Below are 25,381 nucleotides of genomic sequence, written 5' to 3'. Positions count from 1 at the left end.
GCAGGACAGACAGGAACCAAGAAGTTAGCAAAGAATGTTGGAAACGGCCCTAACTGAGATGTGCTAAACATAACAAAAGGTTATGTGCTAAATTTGATTTGCTTTACACGTAAAAGAATCCCTCAGGCCCTCACCCAGACCCCATTTACCCTTATCTAGTACACAGTTCAAATAAACTTCAGTTATGTAGCTTCTAAGCCCACACCCTAACATGAGAGGGGAACAAGAAAAATATACCAAAAGCAGATCCAACAACTCAAAAAGCACAGAAATACAATATTTGGTGTTTGACTAAACAACCCTAAACACTTCCATACTTGAAGTTTTCACTAAACAACCGAATTCAATCACGACAGTAAGACATCAAAATAATAGGAAAACTTAGCCAGTAGAGCTGCAGTTTAACAAAGTGTTCGCACATATGTCATCTTACTGCAAATCTGCTCCCTTCCTACTAACTTGATAGAGTAGTTACTATTTTTTCCATTGTACTGATGGGAAAGCTGAGTCTCAATGATCAAGGGATCTGCCCAGATTCCTCGACCCATGGTTGGCAGAGCTGGGAGTCAAACTCCAGTTTCCTAGCTTCAGATCCCGCCTTGTTTCCTCGTCAGCAAGTGAGCTTACAGGTGCAGAGCCACTACCAGCCCGTCAAACTAGCACAACAGTCCCTGTTGCTGAAATACTGAACTACCTCCAGAATGGGTATAAATAGCTATGACTCCACACTCCCCAAGTGCCCCCAGCCAGCCACGCTGCCCCAGCCCTCTCCTGGGTTCTGTTCCCCCTACCCTCCCCAGCACCACCACTTCTTCATGATCGAGAAAATAAGGTCTCAACACCCATGAAGCTGGGGCCTAGAGGACCCGGCTCCCACACAAGTGTGACGAGCATCGTTCTATTTGGTACCCATGTCATAACAAGAGGATCAGTCCCAGAAAGGAAGAATGCTATGCAAAGATGTTCTTACACCAGGGATCTGCACCTCAGTAAGTGCAGATAAAAACACAGAAAAAGAGCCATGTGTCTCACAGCCTTCCTTTCTCTAACATCTTTCCATCAAACAACTAGCATGTCAAAGAATACACTTGAAAAATTGTTGAACCAGTGAAGAGGGTCCAAGATCGCAACCCACTCACTCCTCTACCATGAATCCCCAGCTACTAGAGTCTGGATTTTAGCCACATCAAATTTCAGCTTACAAGCAGCAAGTACCTTCTCACCTTTGGCCACAATTCCCTTAAGCTTGATTAAACTGCAAATAATAATAGGATTGGAACAGAAATGAGGCTTGATAGCTAAGGGGGAAACTTTGAAACAGAACTGCTAAGGCAATACTGTACAAATCCACACCGGGAAACGAAAGTGAAAATGGAGGCTGCCCTGCTTAAGCCCTGGAAGTCACCACGCAAATGTCACAAGATAGAAAACTTCTCACCAGGCATCAATTTTTGTTGTTGTTTCTTTGACCATTTAAACTGCCAGGAGTCACACATAAAGCCAAATCACACTAGGGTGCAACGATTACCGCCCCCACCCCGGGCTTTGTTTGCAGAGCAAGGGTTACTGGCTAGAGACATTCTCTGGAACTGGGCTTCAAAAGATAGCAGAAAGGGGGATTTTGCAGGCCTCATTAGTTTACTCTGGGCTACTCCTGTGTGAAACAAAAGTATAAGAAATGCTAGAAACTTAGAGCTGGAAGACATTGGTTTTTTGCAGTCCTGGGCTATAGCCGCTCTGTAACCACTGGCCCCTCGCACCCCATCTCGAAGCCTCCCCTTGGCCAAAGGAAGCCACCCACTATGTGTTCACAGATTCGAGGGCCAGTCACTGTCTACATCCTAGGGATTATTGTTCAGATGCCTTGCAGGATTGTCTCCACACTCATATTTTCCACGAGCCTCTAAATGAAAACCACTATAGCTCGTGGCAGATCACAACTTAATCAATACATTTTTTAAATTTATACTTGTTCAATTCTACTGTGCCGAGCTCTACTTGAGATTACAAAAATAGCTAAAGATATGGTCTCTATGCTCAAGAAAGGTACAATACAAAAAAAAAATAAAAAGAAAGGTACCATACAAATGGGTAGACAAGACTAATATAAAAATAACAGCAACAACAGTAATAATAATGTCCTGTTGTTTTAATCCTACCATAAACTTCTGTCAAATTGCAGTGTGCTTATCTGTCTCAGAAGACGAGGAATATGAAGTTTATGTTGGACTTTTTGAAGGATAAGTGGGATCTCAGAGGGATTTCAGGAAGAGAGGAAGTTGTTGGAAAGAGTAATATCGAGGGGCTGGGGGAGGGGAGTGATTTCTGGGAACCCAAAATGCAAATCGTAGGAAGTTAAAGGTAAATCAAAGTATAGAATGGACCAGATCACAGGCTCCACTTGAACGGTAGAGACTGTCTCCTTCATCAGTGGTTCTCCTCAAGCCAAGACAGACAAAAACAAGTTGAGAAAAAGAAGAGGGTGGGGATTTGAGTATGTTCTGTCTGCTAGAAAACAATGACCCTGAATTGTGAAAAGAGCAATTAAGAACAGCCATGGAATGAATTAAAATGTAAAAACCTAAGCTCTGAGGAAACATTACGGCAAACCTTGTGGAAAATTGATCATCATATACAAAAGGCACATCCGTAGGGAGGAAAAAGAAGCGTCAGCAGAAGACAACTTTTAGTGAAGAATACATTGACATAGGCGATTTTCAGCAGCACTGTTTTAGTCAGGGCTTTTCTGTGTGTTTCTTAACTACCCTTTCCTATATCTTTTTGGTTGCTTTCAAGAACAAATGGATGATTTGTTTAAGTGCCCTCTGGCCATTTCAGTTTTATTGCCCCTTCTTCAGCTTATCTGAGAGCATTTTCAACTTCAAAGGAGACCATGTGACTTAGTATCATTTAACACTTACTAGTTTTTACATCAGGCTTTAATGGTATTTTTTAATTAAAAAAAGACAAAGAAAAAAGAAGCATCTCTCATCCCTTGCCTCCCGCTCAAGGACTAACAGAATGACAAGCTTTCACTTCCTATCAGGGCCACCTGAGCCGCTGGTCCACCCCTAAAACTCCGACAGGATCCACTCTAAGACACTCCACCACCAGGGCGCAATGTCAGGTCACGATGGCCATATGGTGGCCCAATTACAAACTTTCGCTGTCGCCACCAGCCTAGAGTACAGGTCCATAGTTCATATGGCAGAAAAGACCCTCAAGGACCTTAGGGCCCCGGCCTCCTCCAGCCCCCTCCCTCCCTATTGCCCACCCCCCAGCCCCTCCCGCCCAGGGAATTGCACAATTTGCAATTGTGCAGATGGACACGCTCTTTTCAGCTTCCCATCTAGGCCTTCGCACACCACCCTCGCTCTGCCTGCGATGTTCTTGTCATTGCTCAGCCCCTTTGCCGAATTCCTGCTGGTCTGCCAGATGAGGTGCCCTTCTTCTACCATCAGTGTTGTACTTCTGGATCCAGAAAGAAATCTCCAGTCTTCTTGCCTCTCCCTCCACCAGACTCTGAGGTCAGGGACAGGGTCTGACTTGTTTTCGTTGTTGTTTCATGGCTAGTCTCTAGCCCCCTGCCTGACATGTAGCAGGTGCTTAGCAAATATTGAAGGAAGGGAGGAAATAGTGAAGCAAGAAGAATATCCCAGCAGGCTAAGCCAACAGGGTCCATGCCAATCTTCCAGATCAGTAACTACTACCCTCAGCACATTTTCCAACATTACAGACATTTCGAAAAGATGAAAACCCCTCTACTGTAGCCATCAAATCATTTTTTACTTATCGCTTCAGAAATAGATCAGTCCCTTGACCTCTCTCTATGCCCCATTCGACAAAAGCCAATGGGCCTCTGAGCCAGTGAGGAAGGGAGGAACCGGCCTTCTCGCAGGCCTTCAGGAGCCAGGATGACGTCTGATTGGCAGGTATCTCCTGCGGAAGCTCAGCAATCTTGTGGTTAAGTGGCTTCGTGACAAGGAACAACTCTGAAAATTCGCCAGTTCTGACATCTGGATCCTCATCCAAAAACATAGGGGGGAAAGTTTTTCAGTTTGCTGTTTCTAAGACTGGAAACGAGTCAAGAAAAACGCTAACTATGCTTGGTCGGGGTACGGGGGAGTTTGTGATCAATCCCGCCCTTGAAGCGCCTCACTGCCCAGACTGTTCAGAATTAGCACCCACGAGGAATTTCTATCAGCATCCCTGCCTGGACCTTCATTTAGCACATGATGACACATGAGATCAGACAGATGCTATTTTCTCCTGGAGATGAATTTGGGAGATGACCATCCGTCCAATTCCGTTTTCCACAAAAGTCTGTGGCTCTTTAAAAAAGGGCATTAGGAATACAAATAAGCTTCTTTTGAATGTCTTCTGAACCTGCAGGTATTTGGGTTCACAAATCAAAAGCTGGTCTTATATTCAGAATTACTGCTTGGACCCTAGATGTAGTGCGTGAGCCTCCATAACAAAGCGATTCACAGAGTTTGGCTCTTCTTTTAGAGAAATTCCATCTTTTTTCCAAACGACCCTTTGTTGAACTTACTGTGTAACTAGCTACCTTGAAATGGCTAAACTTCACTCTGAGGACACAGACACACACACACCCTTCATTTTCGTACCGGGTGCATGGATCAGCGTTCCGTGTATATATGTGCTTTAATCTACTTTGCACAGAAGATCTACTGAAGCAAATGCTATAGGTTTGGAAGTGCCCAAGAACTGACTTTTATAACCTAAGCAACTCTGAGCTCCTTGAAGGAGAAGAGAACTGATGAGCACATTCTCATGCATTCATCCTTTGGCACGTCTTAAAATGTTCTGCATCAAATCACACATTCTCCCCAGATGTGGTGATTTGAAAGGTCAGCTCTCGAATGCCTGTATGAAAAAGGAGGTTCTTACTGACCCCCCAGTAAGCTGAGGGTAGTCACCACCACTTTTAGAGGCTCGTTTTATTTTTATCCCTGTGTTGGGGAAAGCAACGCCCTCCCAGACTTTAGGACTAAAGAGCTGGCATTTTCTCACCTATTTATTTCCAGGCAAGACCCAGAGTCTTGCAAAATGATTATATGTCTGAAAACTGGAGAGAAAAGTACGTTTAACAGGGAGAGCCATTTCTACCACCCCATTGCACTAAGCTGTCCTCTATATTAAGCTTTTATTAATGAAGTCATGTTTCTTTTCCCTTCACTAACCAACACCACTACCATCATCATCTCTCACACTCAGAGTCAACACTAACCATCTATATGTGCAAATGGGGTTGGAAAGACTTACCTATGAACTGGGGTCCCTGTGACAACAAGGGTCTATAGGTAATTGAACCTCTAGACAGAATTTCAGCTCAGTTGAGCTCCCCTACCTCTAATAATCACTGCCAATTACTGAAACCTACACTCTACCACCAAGCTAAACACCTTACATCATGCTCACCACCACCCCCAGAGGCAGGCAATGTGAAGGTAACATAATATGGTGGTTTGAGAGCTTGACTTTGGAGCGAAAGACCAAGGTTCAAAGGCAGGCTCTGCCATTTCCTTGACCTTAGGAAAGTTACTTAGCCTTTCTGAGTCTTAGGTTCCTTGTCTGTAAAATGGAGAAAAATAAATGAATAACTAACATTCATTGAATTCTTACTATGTACCAGTGCTAAATCCCACCCCCCATTTTACCAATGGGAAGACTGAGGCTTAGGTTGAGCTACTTGGGCAAGTTTGGGGGCAACAGAGCTGGGCTGGAATCAGTTGTGCCTGACCCCCAATGGCCATGTTGCTTGTACTGTACCATACTGTTTGCCTCTGTTCTCGGTGACTGCAGGCCCTAGAATTGATGTTTATGTCACCTTTGTGACAGCTGAGCTTGGTGTGTGCCAGGAAAGATAGGGGCCTGTCTAGCTTGCCTACAGTCATCCTTGCCTGGCTTGCACTGGGTTAGGTGCCTTCAGTCTAGGGTGTGGACCCTAGATCAGTCAAGCAGCACATCAGAGACCTACCCGGGGCCAGTGAGGAACACACACACTAGAAACCAGCCATAACAGGAAGCCCAGTCTTCTGAGCCTTGCCAGTGGGCAACAGCACCGCAACTAACCCAGCTCAGGAGAGCTGAGACTACAGTAAACGAGGCTGGGCTGAAAATTAAATACATCATGTTTATGCTAAAAGGACATATTACACAGCACAAAACCAAATACTACCTAGTATTGCTTTAAACTACAGCAATCTACTTACATTGGATACAGATGCATTATTTGATGGGCACAAAAAAGATTTGGTAAAGGATAGTGAGAATTCATGAGACAGTAAACTTGAAATATTTTGGTGTCTCATGAGACGCTTTTTAACCAAACTTCCCCTCTGGCTCTGGCTACCAAGAGAACTGGTATGTTTGCTGCTGCCTAGAACGCCATTCCCTCTGTTCTCTCTACCGTCCCCTGATCAATAGAGTCCCCTGATCAGTAAAGGGCAGGTGATTGGAGATGAAATTTCACTTCCCAACTCAGTATCTTGTATCCCATCTAATGGGGGCAGCAACTCAGCGCTTGCCAGGTGTGTCCTTGGGTAAAGGCAGTCTGACTGCCAGAGGCGCTGGTCTTTTCAAGAGAAGCTAGGAACCTAGATGGTCACGTGATGGCCTCTGAAGTGGAAATGCAGGCCATTTTTTAAGTTTAATCAAGGTGTAGACTCTATTTATTTTTCTCACAGACGTTAACCAGAGCAGAGGACTCTAATTTGTAATCCCTTTAGAGGGTAGCATGCTTTAAAGAGCCCGAATCCCACTTCTGTCACCATAACTTGCCTCCAGGACACCAAGCACATGTCTCTGCTGCCTCAGCTGATCACACCTTGCCTTGACATCCTAAACTCCTGAGAAGTGGGTTGGTGCACCAGGTCAGGATGCAGAAAATCTAGTAGCTCAGTCTCTGCCATTATTGTACTGTATGATTTGGGACAAGTCACTTCACTTGTCTAAGCCTCCCTTTATTCATTTATAAAATGGAGATTCCTTTCCTTGCCAAATTTTTACTGGGCACCAATTTTGTGTATAGCACCATGTGGATACCAAGGAGTGTGCTAGGGGATAATAATATGAGTCCTGCCTATCTTGAAGTGCCACTGTGAGACTCAAATGAATAAACACATGTCAAATGCTAAATCAATGTAAGAGCTGAAATTTAGGTGAAGGTTCCCTGCTCTGAGGTGATTAAGACCATGGTCATGTTCATGGCTGACTCATCCCCTGTCTCAGGACTCTGATTCTACAGAGAGACCCCTTCTGGATATGACGACGGCAGGCTTAATTACAGGTCAACAGTTCCTGAAACCCAATTGAAGGCACTTTGCAATATGAAGAAAGCCTGTTGAGATGCAAATGTTCCCTGAAGTATTAACATCTATTCTCTCAGTAAGCATATATAACAGCAAATTAAAAAATAATAACTTGACTGCTGAGAAAGTCTTCCCCCAGGAAACCACTTTTGATCATCCATTCCTCTCCCTGAACCTGACCCAAGCGCCTTCCTTTCCCTGTCTTTGCACTTAAGTTATATTTAAATCCTTATTTGTGGGACTTCCCTGGTGGTCCAATGGTTGAGACTTCGCCTTCTAATGCAGGGGGTGTGGGTTCGATCCCTGGTAGGGGAACCAAGATCCCACGTGCCTCAGGGCCAAAAAAACAAAACATGAAACAGAAGCAATATTGTAACAAATTCAGTAAAGACTTTAAAAATGGTCTACATCAAAAAAAAAAAGAAAAATCTTAATAAGTAAATAAATCCTTATCTGTATCTCTCACTAAACTGCAAGTCCCCAAGAAGCAGGACCATGCCTACCTGTTTTACAGTTGAATTCCTGATGCCTGACACACAGTAGACGCTCATTCACTGAATGAATAAATGAACACGCCATAATTGATTCTATCAGAGCTATGGAAAAGATATGCAGTAGAAATCCAGCAAGGTCATGCCTTTGCTAAACATCTGTGCAAAGAAGCAGAGTCCAATGCCCCTTTCTAGCCAGTTATAGCCCTGACTTTCATCTTGGAAGAACTCTTCTTAATTAGATTTGAGAGAAGAAAAGGTGAACAGCGCAATAACAGTGTTTATGAGAGCTAAACGTTTAAACGTTTCTGAAGTATGTTATTTTAAGGTATCTCCCCTTGGTTTATTACAGAGAACTTTCAATCCTTGCTAGTTAGACACCAGCCTAGGACCTCTGTGTATAAATATGGAGACACATTCAAAACTAGAGCAAACAACATCTTTTGGAATTCTTCCAATAACTTCTTTACATACTTTTGTGTTAATGCAGCCATCTTACAGCCAAACTGCAAACACCTGGCTTAAATTCTCAGGAACTTGAACTCATAAGGAGTAAGCAGCCAAGATTTGAAACCCCAAATTTACGGCTTTCTTGAGTTATTCAGGGAGTGCTGCATGTACCAATGAACAGCACCACTCCTAATCTGCTTGAAAAGTTCAGTCAGGAATTCCTATTTCACGTGCTGTCACTGGCACAAACAATATTTATTCATTTGTTCTCCCCGGCGGTTTCCTGCGACTTGCCTTTCTCTGTGTTCGCTCAGGGGAGGTATGCTATTAACTCAGGGGAGGCCTCCTCCATCTCTAGGCAGAAGCTTGACATCATTCAGATGAGGCCTTACCTTTATTATTTATGGTTAAAACATTTTACATTGCAAAGCAGCACGCTGGCTCCACCTAAAACCCCTTTGTAATATAAACTGCAGAGTCTGCATTTCAGAAGGGAAAACCCGAGCTATTGAAAGTTAGAGAATTAACCAGTGTCACCCCGAAGAGTAGAAATACTCTCCAGGGACCTTTCCTGCACTTGAGTCTTACTGATGTGGCCACCTAGATGCCTATGAGTGCAATCATGTCAAATACACTAGCTCACATTTATTGAACACATCTCTGTGCTAAGCAGCTTTACAATGCATTATTTCATCAATCCCCAATAGAGCTACAAGACTTGATATCTTATTATTCTCGTTTTAAAGATGAAGAAACTAAGGCACAGAGAGGTTAACTAACTTAGCCAAGGTTACCCAGCCAGGAAGTGATAGAGCTGGATGTGAAGCCAAGTAATTTGACCCTAAAGCCTGCACTCTGAATACCTGCTACACTATACTGCCTCGCTAGCAAGTCCCTAAAGCGCACAGGCTCAAGGAAAACCACCTAGTGTCGTATATAGGAGGGTTCACTCTATTTCATTCCAGCTTTCCCTTTTCCTCCCTACCTGTATGATTATCTGAGATCATGTGCTATGGGGAAGGATGTTCATGATCTTACCCAAAAAAAGAACAGTAAGAGGGGTGAATATTCATTAGACAAAAGTAGCACTCACTAATGGGGACAAGAAAAATGCAAAATTTGAAGACTGAAGATTAAAATATATATGAAAACCAAATTTTAATTTTAAAAAGTGCTATGTGCTAACTTTTTTCTCAAAAAAATAAAAGGAAAAGCAAACAAAACACATTAGCTACATCTGATGTTCACTAAAACACATTGCAACTTACCTGAGTGAAAAGTCATAAACCCCATATTTCTAGAGTACTTCCAATTTATTCTTTCTTCTGTTGGTGTAAAAGATAAAGTCTCTCCTGACAGCACAAGTGTTTGATAAATGGATGAACATCTTGCTGCTTCTTTTTCCAAAGCCAAGACTCCCCTTTACTAAGTTCTTATTTGACGTGGCAAAATGACTTTTCAGAAAAACTAGGAGGCTATATACCAAAATGTTAACACTGGTTATTGCTGCTGTGATGTTACAAATGATCTTTATACTCTTTTCCTTGCTTATCCATTTTTAAAAATTTTCTACAATGAATATGTGTCATTTTTGTAATAAGGAAGAGAAACGAAGGTTTTTGTAAAGATCTGTAAAGACTTCTCAGTAAAGGAGTCCCTAATTCACCCTGCCGTCTCTTCATTGCTAAGGGAATAGGTTTTTTTCCAGTTTTATTGAGGTATAATCGACATACTTCACTGTATAAATTTAAGGTGTACAGCATAATGGTTTGACTTACATATACTGTGAAATGATAAGCACAAGAAGTTTAGTTAGCATCTATCATCTCATATAGATACAGTAAAAAAGAAAAAGCAAAAAAAAAAAATGTGTTTCCTTGTGGTGAGAATTCTTAGGATTCTTAGGATTGAAAACTTTCATGATTTTATATGGACACTATAAAGGACAGACTTTCAGACTCTGAAAAGAATGATGAGGGCCTGAGGTGATGTATTCCTCCCCACCCTCCCAGCATTTCTTACTTACACCTAGTCTGTACCGAAGCCCTCAAATGAGAACATTTCCATTTTCTGGGAGATCTTTCCCCAGTATGATATCCACCCATCAGAAATATTCCAGAAATGCCCATCCTTACAGTGACAAATACATAAAATTCTAAGCAAATTACAATATTCCTACAAAGGGAGCAAAGAGATTTTTAATCACTGTGTGTTCAATCTCACGTCGCTTTTCTTATTATTCTTTCATTCATTGTGGCTCATAATGTACAGTAATACACTTTACATCTACTAAATGTGTTCTGGGTTTTTATATCACAGTTCAGAAGAATAGCTTTGGAAATCCTTTTGACTCCTTTATTTGAAAACTACATTTGTGGAATGGGGTAATTAAATTCCTATAGTTCGATATAACATTACCTCGGCTATTCTTCTTCATAAAAAAAATTTCAACCATCTCTCTCTGCTTCTGCTAGAAATGGAATTACACCACAGATATTTCTGTTAATACAAGTCTAAGATTTTGAAAACCTAATTTACTGTAGTTAAATCAGAAAATTCCTTCTTTTGTACATCTTTATGGAAATTAAAATGACTGCACAAATCTTCTGTGCTTGAAGAATGCGTTCCATCTTACTCTGAGAAGAGAAAGTAAGGAGGATTCAATGTCAGGGCTTTTGAATCACAGGAGGAAGTTAGCTCTGGATGAGGATCCAGAGGATTTAGGGACTTGACATGACTTTGAAATTATTTAATCAACAATATAACTCCTTTAGTGCAGTTAGGATTTGAGGGGTGATGGTGAGATCGAGTAGTCTCATACGTGGGAATGATAATGGCACAGCACACATCACAAAAGTATTTCATCTCATTTGCTCCTCATTCAGCATCAAGTGGCAGAAGAACATCTCCATTTTAAAGAAGACATTTGAAGCACGAACAGGGAATGTAATTTGTCCCTGAGTACAAGATCAAGAAGTAACAAAGCTGGCACTCAGATCATCAAAATACAAGAGACAACAAGTGCTGGCAAGGAGGCAGAGAAAAGAGAACCCTTGTGCACTGTTGGTGGGAATGTAAATTATTGCAGCCACTCAGGAAAACAGTATGGAGGTTCCTCAAAAACTTGAAAACAGAACTAGCATATGATCCAACAATTCTACTTCTGGGTATATAACCAAAGGAAATGAAAACAATATTTCTAAGAGCTATCTGCACTCCCATGTTTACTGCAGCATTATTCAAAATAGCCAAAATATGAAAACAACCTATGTGTCCATCAGTGGATGAACAGATAAAAACCTGGTATAGATATAATGGAATATTATTCAGCCATGAGAAAGAAGGAAATCCTGCCATTTGTGACAACACGGATAGACCTTGAAGGTATTACACTAAGTAAAATAAGTCAGACAGAGAAAGACAAATACTGTTTGATATCACTTATATGTGGAATCTAAAAAAGCTGAACTCGGACTTCCCTGGTGGCGCAGTGGTTAAGAATCCACCTGCCAATGCAGGGGACAGGGGTTCGAGCCCTGGTCCGGGAAGATCCCACATGCCACAGAGCAACTAAGCCCGTGCGCCACAACTACTGAGCCTGTGCTCTAGAACCCACGAGCCACAACTACTGAGCCTGAGTGCTGCAACTATTGAAGCCCACGTGCCTAGAGCCCGTGCTCCACAACAAGAGAAGCCACTGCAGTGAGAAGCCCGCGCACCGCAACGAAGAATAGCCCCCGCTCGCTGCAACTAGAGAAAGCCCGTGCGCAGCAACAAAGACCCAACACAGCCATAAATAAACAAACAAATAAATAAATAAATTTATAAAAAAAAGCTGAACTCATAGAAACACAAAGTAGAATGGTGGTTACCAGAAGATGGGGGTTGGGGGGAAAGGGGAGATATTGGTCAAAGGATAGAAACCTCCAGTTATAAGATAAATAAGTTCTGGGGATCTAACGTACAGTATACTGACAATAGTTAATAACACTGTATTATATACTTGAAAGTTGCTGAAAGAGTAGATCTTAAATGTTCTCACCCCAAAAAAGAAATGGTAATTATACGAGGTGATGCAGGTGTTAGCTAACGCTGTCGTGGTAATCATTCTAAAATAGATAAGTATATCAAATCAACATATTGTACACCTTAAACTTAAATAATGTCGTTAAGTCAGTTATTTCTCAATAAAGCTAGAAAAAAACAAAGCTGGCACTCAAACCCCGCTGGGATCACTTCAGGTTCAGACCCTTCCTACCACATCCCACCACACCACACCCCATACTCCCCATCAGAACATCCTACTAGCATCTTCATCAAGTTCTGAGACTCCAACTGCTGACTTGCAATGCTACTGTAAGGATAAAATCAAGTGGGCACAGAGCTTAGCACACAGAGAATGAACAGTTACCAAAGCAGCTCTATTTTTATGAGTTTCCAAATATCTAAAATAGGTTGTTGGGGTTTTTTTTCCTCATCTGCAGTTTTATGATATCTCTCTGAGGCCCCTAGGATACAGTTACAAATGATGAAGAAGGATTTGAGTTGCAAAAAATGTACAACTATTCCGGATTGCAAATAGATTTGTTTCTAAACATAGTGAGCAATGTAGAGCTCACTTTTTAATGCCAAATAATGGTGGTATTCTCATCATAATATAAATAGACGACAAACACCTGTAATGTCAACAATGAATATTGTAAGTGAAACATATACAGCTAGAGCAAAATACCTTTAGCTCCAATATCAAAGATCTCAAAAGAGAGTATAGACAGAAGGAAGTGTGGCCTTGGAGCACTCAGGTAGAAAAAGACCAAGGGAGGGGGTAGTGAAAACAATGACAAAGGACAGAAGTGAAGTTCTAAGGGGCTAGTTAAAGAAATACAGTGCTCCTTGCAAGGCAAGACCACTTTTCTATATGCACAGAAGACATAAAAGTGAAAGTAATGAGTTGGAATAGATATTAACTTTTAATTAAGTTACTCTTGGAAATAACACACAAACTCATCATCCACCCAAACATCTCAATTAAGAATGTATAAAAGTGCAGTCCTTCCAGCTTTTTATCAAATGATCCAAATAGCTGAACTAGTTCAAAGACTCTACATGGAATAAATAAGCCTGGGGCTTATTTTGAGCTTCCTGTAGAGATACTAAAATGGTCATTTTTAATGTCATCCATCTTCAGAAAGAAGTAGAGTTGGGCATAAGTCTTTTAAAAGCCGAAAGTTCCCCACCTCCAGCCAGGTAGGCAAGGTCATGAGAGACCGGGAAACAAGCTAAGGTCCTCCACAGACAGGAAAACATTAATTAGGAATTCATAAACTAAGGTTACCTTTACAATTATACTTCTAATGTGAATTATAGTCAATTGTTAGTTTAAGGCTGACTGTATATTTCATTACTGCTCTCAGCATGAAAAAAGTCCTGTTTATACCTGGAAATTCAAACACACTTGATTCATGGCCATCAAAAACCCCAAACAACGCAAACTTTTTACTTGGAACTAATAAATTATTTGCTTTGATAAAGTACAAACAGAACCCTATATTACTAATTTTTTGACAGCCCTTTCCTATAAAAAAATTAGCTGGTGATCAGGTCTCTGCTCACAGTGACTTTCACCCTTTTAAAAAATATTCTAGACTCGTATCTCTTAAACTGTGCTCCTTGGAATATTAATAGCTTGGGATGCTAATATGTCTTCCATAAAAAGAGACTTCGGCGACCATATAACGTACTTTCTTAATTTTCAAGTTCACATTTCAACATTTCTAAAATGGAGCTTCTAACAAACAATGTCAAAAAATTTTGCGAGTTGAATCTTTTTCCCCTTTAAAAAAAAACTATTAAATTAATTTAATGGCATCTTAAAATGGAGGGAACATGGTCAGTTTGTAGAAATAAAATTTTTATCACTTATACGATTCGCTCTGCACATTATCTTATTAAAGGCCCTGAAAATCCTATACTTTGAAAACAAAGCTGTTTACTTCACTTGACCCAGTTTTTCCCAAATATATTTGCCCATTGATCCCTTCTGGCATAGAACTCATAGTAACATTTCATGAGACTAATGTTCTGGGGACACATTCTGGTTACTCCTTCATTACCCTTGGCCAAGACACGTTGCTCATCAGCTTTACCAAGACCCAGTGACAGAAGCCCTTCATCAGGAAGTGAAGGTAAACATGTTTTGGGATTGACAGAACTAAATGGATAACCTAAAACTCTCTGTAGAGGGAAAATTCCAAATGGGCCAGAGGCCGATTTATTCTGCTTGGGAAACATCTGTGGTGTATTCCTACTGATTGCTTTCTCCAACAAATGATGCACAGCTTTGTCTGTTTCAAATGCCTTTATGATGTGAGAAGTGAATAGACTGAATTGAAGCCATCTGCATCATAGGATGGGACACAGTGTTTGGTGAAAGGCGTCCCTTTACATTTCCTAACATTTGGGGAAAGAGAAATCAATAATTTTCTAGGACTAGTTCCTAAATTTACCTGATCAGCAAGTTCCTGTTTGTGCACTCCTGTAAAATTGAATGATATAAGTCATATGGCAAAATAGCAGGCGGCAGGAGAGTGTGAGAGCAGACACACAAAATGGAAGCAGTGACATGGCACTCAGAGATACAAGGGTGCATTTTCGGGCCCAGAATAAGTCCTAAATAAACTCATGTCACACCGCACAATATTTACCTGGCAATACCCTATTAAGCTTAGTTTTTAGCAAAAGTATTGAATATGGAAATAAAGCTAAAAGCTTACCACATGCCTTTTGAAAGACATTCTCAAGCATTGTCTAACAGGTGCACCTGTGTAACGGTCACCCGCTTCTCTTGAACGAGGAGCATCAGCATTACCTGGGATCTTATCAGAAATGCCAGATCTCAGGCCCCATTCCAGACCTACTTGGCCAGAATCTGACTCGTAACAAGATCCCTAGGTTATTTTATACACATTACCATTTGAAAAACACTGGTCTAGGGAATATACCCTTTGTCTGACTTCCTATTTATATTGACTGAGGCCCAGATGCTGTTAATTTTATGAAGATTGATAAACTGCAAGTTATTTTTGTCCGCTAGACATGCAAATGACTTCTGCCTGGTAGAAAAGATAACTTCAAGGTTACAGTTCTTTGCCCTGTAGAACATAAAACATTTCGCACCTTGTTCCAGGCTTCTTTCTTTCAGTGACTAGATAGTCTGTCTCTCAAATTCTTCTTTGAGCTACATTTACCATCTTGCTTTTCCCTCATGACCGAGTTAAATAAATCTTTGACACATGCTCAGCATATATGTATGACAGTCATGCTTGTGACTGTTTAAAGTTGTAATTCAAAACCAGTCACCTCTCAATAGCAATAAGATACTTATTTCTAGTGAAGATGGTAATAGCCATCCTTTCTTGGGAAAAATAGTCAGTTGTCCAGTAAGCAGTAATTGAGAACGTCCAATATGATATACAGACGAATCTAGCATGGGCTGGTCACTCAGCATGGTATAGTATAACGTATAATCTAACTTTAAATACAAGGGCTGGCAACTGAGAGCCTAGAGTTCCGGTTCAGCTTGCAAACATGATTTGCAGCCAAAGAACACTTTGTTTTATTTTCATTTTTGAATTCGAAGGCCTTTAGGTGCAATGTAATGTGTCTTCTCTAGTTCTCCACAGGCTCCAGTACTCCTTGTTATCTTCTATCAGGCTATTTCACACATACTGGCTACCTGTCTGGCCCCTGAAGGCACTTACGATTACCGTCCTTAAAGAAGACACTAATCTATTAAATCCATGCAAGCCAGTACTACAGTGGGAAATGGCTGGTCTGAAAATTACAGCACACGCTACGCAACCCTTTTGGGGCCTATTTTTGCATATCTGTCATGCACAGACCCTGGACAGCTACGATGAGTATGAAAAGGGTGCAGCTGCCAAATCCAGCGGCCTTATTCATTATCCACCAGAGGGCAAATTATTTACGTGTATAACAATGCATTTCACATACAGTCACCAAGCATCATCATCAACTTCTTCAGATACAAAAGAGTTTCATTTAAACGGTTCTCAGGGAGTAGACACCATTGCCCACATAAAACAGCAGAGATAGCTTCATTCTCAAAAATGAGCATTATTAAAATGTCAAAATAAATATCATGCAGAAATATAGCACGAAGAGGCAGTAGGTATAGGCAATCACCTAGTCCCTCTGAAATCAGACCCAGAAGTTCAGAAGCAGCTTTGAACAAAACAAGAGTTTGGCGGCGCCCCTTAGGCTTGGGGGAGGCTGTATTCTGCCTTAGATGGATTGGTTGACAGCACATCACAGAAAGTTATTAAGTGTCTACTTTCACCAGGCATGACTCTCTTTTTCATAAGTGCTTGAGTTCACTAAACAAGGAAAAGCAGGCACTCTACAAACAGAGTCATTAATAATATAAATCTCACCTAGAGTAAAAGAATAATATGGGCTGTCTCATTGTTCTGCATAAATAGTGATTTCTGTGGTTTTCCATTTGTCCTCTCCATGGATTTTTCTCCTGTGGTGCATCTCATCTCTCATTTTATTCTAGTACTTTTTCAGGAGGCTTAATGAACACGACTTGGAGGAAATCAGCTAATAATACCTCCACTTCTCATCTGGACAGCCAAGAGGCCTCGCTAACCACCACTCTTCCCCTACCATTGGACTTTTTACCCCTCCCAGTGAGGGCTTATCTCTTAATCTCTTAGTCCTTGCAATGGGGCCATTAAATTGGTCTTCTAGCTTCAGTATATGGCTTGACAGTCCTTAATATGCACGCCATCCAGTAGGTTATTTATTCCTGGGTTTACTGTGAAACTGCCTGGCTGGAATCTGTGTTTTCTTTCAAAACCAACTTCCAGCAGTTTTCTATTCACTTTGTTTTTAACTGAGGGCTGGGATGTGGTTCTAGAAGTCAAAGGCAGGTACAGCATCATTTCAGAAAAAAGCCTCCCTAGCTTCCTCACACTGTGAGCCCATCTTCCTCCGTATTCTTCCCATCACATGGAAAAAGCCTTCCAAATGTCTCCTTGGTCTGCAAAACGCTTTCCAAAGTAAGTGGGCAGTCTATAAAATTGGAAAATCTTGGACCTGCAAGGCTTGTGAGAGACAGAAAATCAAAGAGAGCTGAGGTAGGGGCAACATGCAACATCAGGAAAAGAGAAATGAGTAGATCAGGCAAGACCTTGGTGAGGCACCACCCCCAGCCCGAACTTCTCCACTGCATTTACAAGAGACTCAAAATCTTTTCAGTCTTTTGAAAGTTTATACTCTCTTTGGTGTAAACTTTCAAAAGACTTAAAGTCAAAGCCACCATGAATGAGGTTCCAGACATGTTGGCTCCCTTGGGAGACTCTTGATCCTCCCTAACCTGTCACCAATTATTTCTATACAGAGAAGAACCTCTCTGCTGGTCCCTGCCCGATTCTGAGCCCCGGTCTCCGACAATGAACTCAGAATTCACACACACTTAGAAGACTGACCTTAAATCCACTTCTCCTACACATCTGCTTATGTACGTAAATAAAAGTTAACACTGACTCTGGGTTTTCTGTATTTTTGTGTACTAGATCATGAGTTCTTTGAAGTAAGTACAACTTCTTTGTCTTTTCCCTATTCCTACCTCATGGTACCTAGGATTCTTTAGCCACTTAAAGAATATCTGTTGACTCGAATGGGCTTCTACAGAAAAGCAGGTACATTCTAGGCAAAGAACAATTGAAAAAGAGGACAAAAGAAAGTGAGAGAAACAAGATTAATGATCTAATGATCTCTAATAGATGGAAGTGTTTTTGGCTACTGGGGCTAGGGCAATCCATGGCCAAGGGTGTTGGAACCATGCTAAAGAATGTAAATTCCAAAAGAAAACTTACTCATCCTCCAAATTCACTGGCCCTAGTAAAACAGGTTTCAAGGTTCAGTTATTAGTTTTATCTTGCAAGTGTAAAAATAGAAACAATAATGGCCCCCCAAAGATATCCATGTCTTAATCTCCAGAACTTGTGAATATGTCACCTTTGTAGACATGGACTTTGAATGGATACCTCTGAATTATCCAGGTAGACCCCACAACAGTCCTTAAAAGCAAAGGTCAGTGAGAGAGAGAGAGAGACATGACGATGGTAAGAAGGTCAGAGAGATGCAACATTACTGTTCTGAAGATGGAGGAAGGGGGAGACAAGACAAGGAATGCAGGCAGCCTTTAGCAGCTGGAAAAAGCAAGGAAATAGATTCTCCCCCAGAGCTTCCAGAGAGGAACACAGCCCTCTCTGTGTTAATATTAAGGTGCTGACACCTTAATCTTAGCCCAGTGAGAAGTGTGTCAGCCTTGTAACTTTATGAAACTGTAAGATAACAGATTTATATTGTTTTAAGTCAGGAGTAATTTGTTAATTGTAATGATATAAAATGAACACAAAAGGCAATCCTTGGCTTCAGCATTCCCTGGCATTCCCTGTCTAGCCCCCAAACCAGAAAGATTTCTTATTCTAAATGAAACTGTCCCTCTACTCTTCCTTTCCCCCTTCACCACTTGGCTGGCTTTTTCTCAACTTTCAAGACTCAGCACAAAGTTTCTCTCCTCTGACAAATCTTAGTTTTATCTATATAGACTATGAATTTCTGAAAAGTGAGGACCCTGTCATATTCCTTGTAAATGTTAGTTTGAATGATGGAATTAATCAATCATCATTTAATGGAAGGGGCAATAAAACTGCTTTCTTGTCACTACTTTTAAGAAAGAAATTAGATCACCCACTAGGATCTACCTACATTCACATCCATGAAGTCCTACCTCATTCCTTCTCCTCCTCTCTTTGGACACACAGGCGCGCGCGCACATGCGCACACACACACACACACACACACACACTCACACAGCCTGGCAAGGTTGAATCCCAGTTTGTAGCTGTTCAGAATAAGACTAGTAAGCAAAACATTCCTCTCTGATCAAGAGTATAAACTGTAGGGATCAAAGGCTGAAACCAAAACATTTCAAGAGAAATCTGAAAGGCACAGAAAAGTTCCAAAATGTGGAGTCTAAAGCTGGAGCTTAGGTTTGAGAATTAAATAACAGGACCTATGTTGTGGAGGTTTTGAAATACATCTACAAATACTTTGATGCTCCTTTCTCCAAACAGTGGAGACGAATTCTCCTCCCCTTGCGTATGGGCTGGAGTGAGTCCCTTCTAATGAATAAAATGTGGCTGATGTGATCAGCATATGATCAAGCCACAAAAGGCATTACAACTTCCTCCCTCAGTAACTATCTCTGTCTCTTCCCTTCTCTTTCTCTCTTTCTTTCTTTCTCTCTGTCTCTCTCTCTCTCTCTTCTGAAGGAAGCCTGTTGCCAACAGCCACATGACTGAGCCAGCTTGGGAGAACTTTCCCAAACCTGAAGACATCTACGGGCCCAGCCCACATCTTAACACCAACCACAGGAAAGTCCCTAAGCCAAAACCACTCACCTAAGCTGCTCCCAAATCTCCGAACACAGAAACTATGAGATAATAAATGTTTATTGTTTTAAGCCACTAAATTTTGGAATTACTTGTTACGCAGTAATAGATAGCCAATATACATGAGATACAATCCCTAGAGTAGAGGTTACAAATTGGAAGCTTAGCTCCTAATTCAGTCTACAAATATATTTTCCTCAGCTTGTAATGGTAGATTTCTTTTTAAGAGCCAACATTTTAAAATCATTAAATTTCGCTTAGAAATCTAGATTTCCAGCCTCTCCCAAAATTTTGGAGATCCAGCCACACAAAGGCCCACATTCCCACCCGGCAGGCTTCTGCTGTAGAAGAGGCATGCTCTCCTGAGTTCACCGCAGTCCCCACTCAACCCTACTCATCCCCACACTGACACCAACAGCATGGCTTTTGCACTGCTATTGCTCTTTTAGTAGAAAAATATTTCTCAGTTCCTGTATCTCTATCAAAATTAGGAAACAAAAGGTATACTGAAAGGGCTTTGCATCTTAAGAAGTCTAGGAGAACACTTGTTTCTTGGTGGGAGTGAAGAATATTCCTACATGCCTAATACACCATCAATGTGTGTCTGTGTCAAATACACACAATTTAGGATCCTATATTTTCTTCCTCCAGTACCTTTGCTCATTGAGGCTAACACACTGGACCCTGTAGGTAGGTGAGTTTGCTAAACCTGCTCTTTCTCACTCGGGGCTCCTTGAAATGGGGCTAGAATGAGGCATATGAGCTTGCTAGATCTGGCTCTTCAGCAGCTTAAAGGTAACCGCCAACATTACACCTTTCCTCTCATACCGCTTGTTTTGAGAAGAACCTTGCTGAGACTATAGTATTTATTAAATCTTTTTCTGGTTTTGCACTTATAATAATTGTTTAGCATGAGCTGCTTATTGCTGGCTCAAATTGTGTCTGACCAAACCCATACTGACTAATCAGAAATAATCCCGAGTACAACCTCTACTTTACCATAAATGCATAATTTTCATTATTACAAATGTTTCTAGGAAATAAACATTGAACTAGAACAAGAGTTGGCAAATTGCAGCACACAGGCCAAACCTGGCCCACCGCCAGCTTTTATAAATAAAGTTTTATCGGAATACAGCCACACTTATTCATTCATGTACTGTCTGTGGCTGCTTTTACACCACACTGGCTGAGCTAAGTAGTTATGACAGAGACCTCATGACCTGCAAGCCTCAAATATCTACAATCTAGCCAATCCCTGAATGAGAAGGATAAAATACAAAGATTTTGACAGTTAATAGGCCAAGAACACATTGTACTTCAAAGGAACACACATGGGGAAAAGTAAAGATGCCATGCCCTCTCCAGAATGTTTGCCTTATCACTCACAGTCAGTAACTCTAAAACTTTCTTTACCTTACGAATGGACATAAACAGAATGGGTTTTTAGGTTGAAAATGAACTCACTGTGGCTAGTTTCTGAACATCTTCATCTGATGCTCCCAGAGATGCCAGGCCTATTTCTTGTGAAAACTGAGCAAACTTAGGATCCGCAAGTAGAGGGACATGTCCCAGGAGTTCGTGACATGTGTCTCTGAAAAGAAAAACATCACAGAGAAATGTTAGACAAGTTAAGCTATCACTGGCAGAACAAGACCTAAAATTCTAATTATAACCTTGTTACCGTAATTAATGTTACCAAATTTCACCAATCCTAAGGTTTTTTATCAACTCTGAAATCCAGATACATCTTACAACCATGGCATCTTAAATTATATGATATACGATATGTTAACAAAATAATAGTGACTACTATTTTCAAGAGCGTATCATATGCCAAACATGTGTTAAGTGTTTTATTATATGCACTGTCTCTTTGAATACTCAAGAGAAACTTGAATTAAAGTAACTTATTGGTGCAACGTTCTGTAGACCAGGGGTGTGCAAACTACAGCTGCAGGTCAAATCTGGCCTACTGCCTGTTTCTGTAAATAAAGTTTTATTGGAACACAGCCATGCCCATTCATTAATGTATTGTCTATGGCTCCTTTTGCCTAAAACGGCGGAGTTGAGTAGTTGTGACTGAGACCATATGGCCCACAAAATCTAAAACATTTACTAGCTGGACCTTTACTGAAAAACTTTGCCTATTCTTGCTACAGATAGTGATAAAACCAAAACTTGAATCCAGCTTATCATGATTTTTAAACTCTTGCTGTCAACCATTAAGTTACACTGCATCCCATGTTACACTTTGCAGGGCACTGGGAAACAGCAGAAGATCCTATTGTCATCAACAGATGTCTCTTCCCATGGACAATTTATCTGTCTATAACACAAGCAACTCTTTTGAGCCTTCACACTGGAAGACCCTCCCAGTCCCCTGCTTTGCCTAGCCTGAACTAGGTAATAATAGAAGTTTACATCCTCTCTCATTTGCCTGTGCTTCCACTTGGAGCCAGAGACCAGGCAAAGGCAGGTATGTGTCACAGTGAAGCAAGGCGGATGCCTTCCTGAGTCATTGCCATGAATCACAAACCATTTCCTGATACCAAGCTATCCTGGAATATATGACTCTCTGGAAATGAATCAAAAGGCAACAATATTTTATTTTCTTGACAAAAACTAATGAGCCAGGTAGTAATTGAAAGATGTTTCCTAATTTCACCTGGGCTCCTCGTAAGTGTATCACTTCAAATAGATGCTATAACATAAATGCCAGGTACTACCACCAATATCACAAGTATAAAGTAAGTTGGATGGTCATGAGGCTGAAGCAGGGGAATGGTGGTCAAGGGCAGATGATGGGTGCCAACATAAGACATATGGCATTACTTGGTCAAAAAGTTCTGTTCCCACAGCTCAAACCACATGCCCAACCCTGGCCAGCCACTTCCCAGACACATCAGGTTGAAAAAGCAGCCAACTGAGAATACGTGGACATGATACTGAAGGAAACTCCAAATTCATTCTCTATCAACTGGGTGCCAACAGCCTCCTTTTTGTACAGAAACTGAATTTGTGGAAAAGCATATGTGGTGGTTACTCTCCAGTCATACTCCTTAAGGTGGTGAATCAGACTCATTGGATTTTAGGGAATAAGGAGAATTTAAATGTTATCAGAGTCCCTCATTTTACCTATGAAGAAATTAAAGACAGATGGAGGAAAAAAAGAAAGCTAACATAGTGCCTTCCCTGGTGGCACAGTGGTTAAGAATCCGCCTGCCAATGCAGGGGACATGGGTTCAAGCCCTGGTCCAGGAAGATCCCACATGCCACGGAGCAACTAAACCCATGCGCCACAACTACTGAGCCTGCGCTCTAGAGCCTTCGAGCCACAGCTACTGAAGCCTGCGTGCATAGATCCCATGCTCTGCAACAAGAGAAGCCACCGCTCGCCGCAACTAGAGAAAACCCGTGCACAGCAACGAAGAAGACCCAACGCAGCCAAAAATAAATAAATAAATAAATAAATAAATTTATTAAAAGAATAAAAAAAAGAAAGCTAAAATATACTGAGCTCCTATTATGTGCTGGGTACTGGGCTAAATGTTTTCATATCCCATTAGTAATTTCATCTTCACTTACAAAGAAGTCTTATTATACCCATTTGATAAACGGGGAAACTAACATTCGGTAAATTTAAGCATTTTTTTCCCAAGGACACGCTGTTAATAAGAGACAGAGACAAGATTTGAAATCAGATTCCTCTGACTCAAAGCTATGCTCCTTCTGTTCTATTAACTTACAAGGTGGAGTAAACGAGAAGGGCTGTGCGGGGCACAGCTTCAGTTGTGGGGAAAGTTTAACCAAGCTGGTTAGCACAGGTAAAAATGTAGCCAGTGTGTCCTAAGTCTCTTTTCCTGCCACTCAGTCCTCAACCCTCCAGATTACCCGAGGAGCCTTTTTAAAAATACCAATCACTGGGCGCTACATAAGAGCAATGCAGTCAGACTCTCTGGGACAGACCTGAGCAGCTACATTGTTTTAAAAGCTCGCAGGGTGATCATAAGACACAGGCAGGGTGGAGACGCCCTGGCATAACAGGTGATGCTTGGAACACCCTGAACAGGCTTCAAGCAACTAGTACTTAAAACTAAAGCTAAATGTGATTATGTAATTTTGAGCTGCCCAAATTTAATGCCACTAAAATTACATCATACAAACATACATACATACTGAGGAACAATGAAAGGTGGTAAGGAAAGTTCACTAGGTAGCAAGTTACTCCTCCACATGCACTTGACTCAGTTAGAGATCAGTTAAAGGTGTTTGATTCAGCATACTTCTACGCTGAGAGTGGACCCTGTAGACTCACTCCTGTGATCAGTTTTTTAAAGGTCACGCAGTCTGCACCAATGTTGGAATTGAGAGGCCCACCATGGATAAATCTGAGTACCCCCATTGTAGCTTATGATGTAAATACTAAAACACCCTTACTGAACCAGGCAGAAAATATGACAACAATAATTTCAAAATTAGACCAGATGTCAAACTCCAGGGAAATACTAAAGATGGTGAGTATTAGCTCATGGTATGAATAAATAAATTAAACAGTAGCTAAAAGAACAACTATTGTGGCCAACATGTATTGAATGCTTCCTATGGGTCAGGCAGGGTGCTGCGTGCTTCCTAATGTGAGAATGGGATAGGTCATGGTTACAGTGGTGGATTCTTGTTGCAAAACTGGGTTTACTTTTGAGCTTGTTAAATACTTGAAGAAGAGTCTTCTACCTGCCTAAGTACCAATGGAGTCCAAAGGCTTATAGGTAGAAGGGAAAGTGAAAAGTTGGCAGTTAAAAAGGAAAGAAGAAGGAAAATATGAGAGATCCAAAGGCTTTAAGGACTCAATTCTTTGTGGTAGAAAAGGAACTATCACCTGAGATTTAAGTTAAGGTGTAATTATCAGAAACCTATAACTCACAGCCAACTTAAGAACCTTTAATAGCATTACAAGGTAATCCAACCATACATAGAAGATAAATTATAAATTTGAAAGAAAAAAATCATACAGCACAGCAGAATAAGTTATATTGTTTCATTAAGAATGAAAACCTGAAGCAAGAAGTCTAACAGAATTACTAATGGAATGCTGGGGATGCCTTTGCCCTATTCTAAGTAGAAATGATTGCGCTAGTTTGTACCTTCTTCGCCGCTGTCTCCACGTAGAGACCCTAAGAAGGAACTGCTGTTCAGATCTCTGAGCAAGTAGAGATGCAGTTCGTACAGTAACCCCACTTCTCATTGAGTCAAGGCTCAAGCACCTATATTTCAAGACCATAAATAAGGTTATTATCTTTTATGACTTTGGTGGAACATTCTCAGAAATAAACACCGGATTGTTCTCATCCCAGTGTCTTTGGCTAAGACACGTGGTATGGACAAAGGAAACTGAAGTGCCTGGAAACTCTTCGAACAACAAAGAAAGATGTTTAATGTTGCTAACTAAAGCAATTAATTAACTTTGAAAAGTTGACATTTTTTTTTAGTTTCTTTGAGACCAAAGGACTTGGAAGCTGGGTTGACTAGCTTTCAGGGGCTGAAAGAGGTTCCAGACTGTTGCGAATCTGCAGGAGAAGACTGAGCCTCCTCTCCAAACTTTGTATCAATTAATTTCCCT

At 41.0% G+C, this 25,381-nt stretch overlaps 1 protein-coding gene across 1 annotated transcript in view; it reads right to left on the bottom strand.

Annotated features, from left to right (window-relative positions):
* Positions 1-25,381, bottom strand: part of TPH2 (tryptophan hydroxylase 2) — an 88,231-nt gene that overhangs the window by 15,817 nt on the left and 47,033 nt on the right. The window contains exon 8 of the mRNA XM_082351682.1: positions 21,229-21,355. Coding sequence (XP_082207808.1) covers positions 21,229-21,355 — 127 coding nt within the window. The remainder of the gene's footprint in view (positions 1-21,228; positions 21,356-25,381) is intronic.

Source organism: Balaenoptera borealis, assembly GCF_965194805.1.
Source record: "Balaenoptera borealis genome assembly, chromosome: 13".
Taxonomy (NCBI): Eukaryota; Metazoa; Chordata; class Mammalia; order Artiodactyla; family Balaenopteridae; genus Balaenoptera; species Balaenoptera borealis.
Note: the sequence above shows the minus strand (reverse complement) of the source record. Positions and strands in the feature narration are given on the sequence as shown.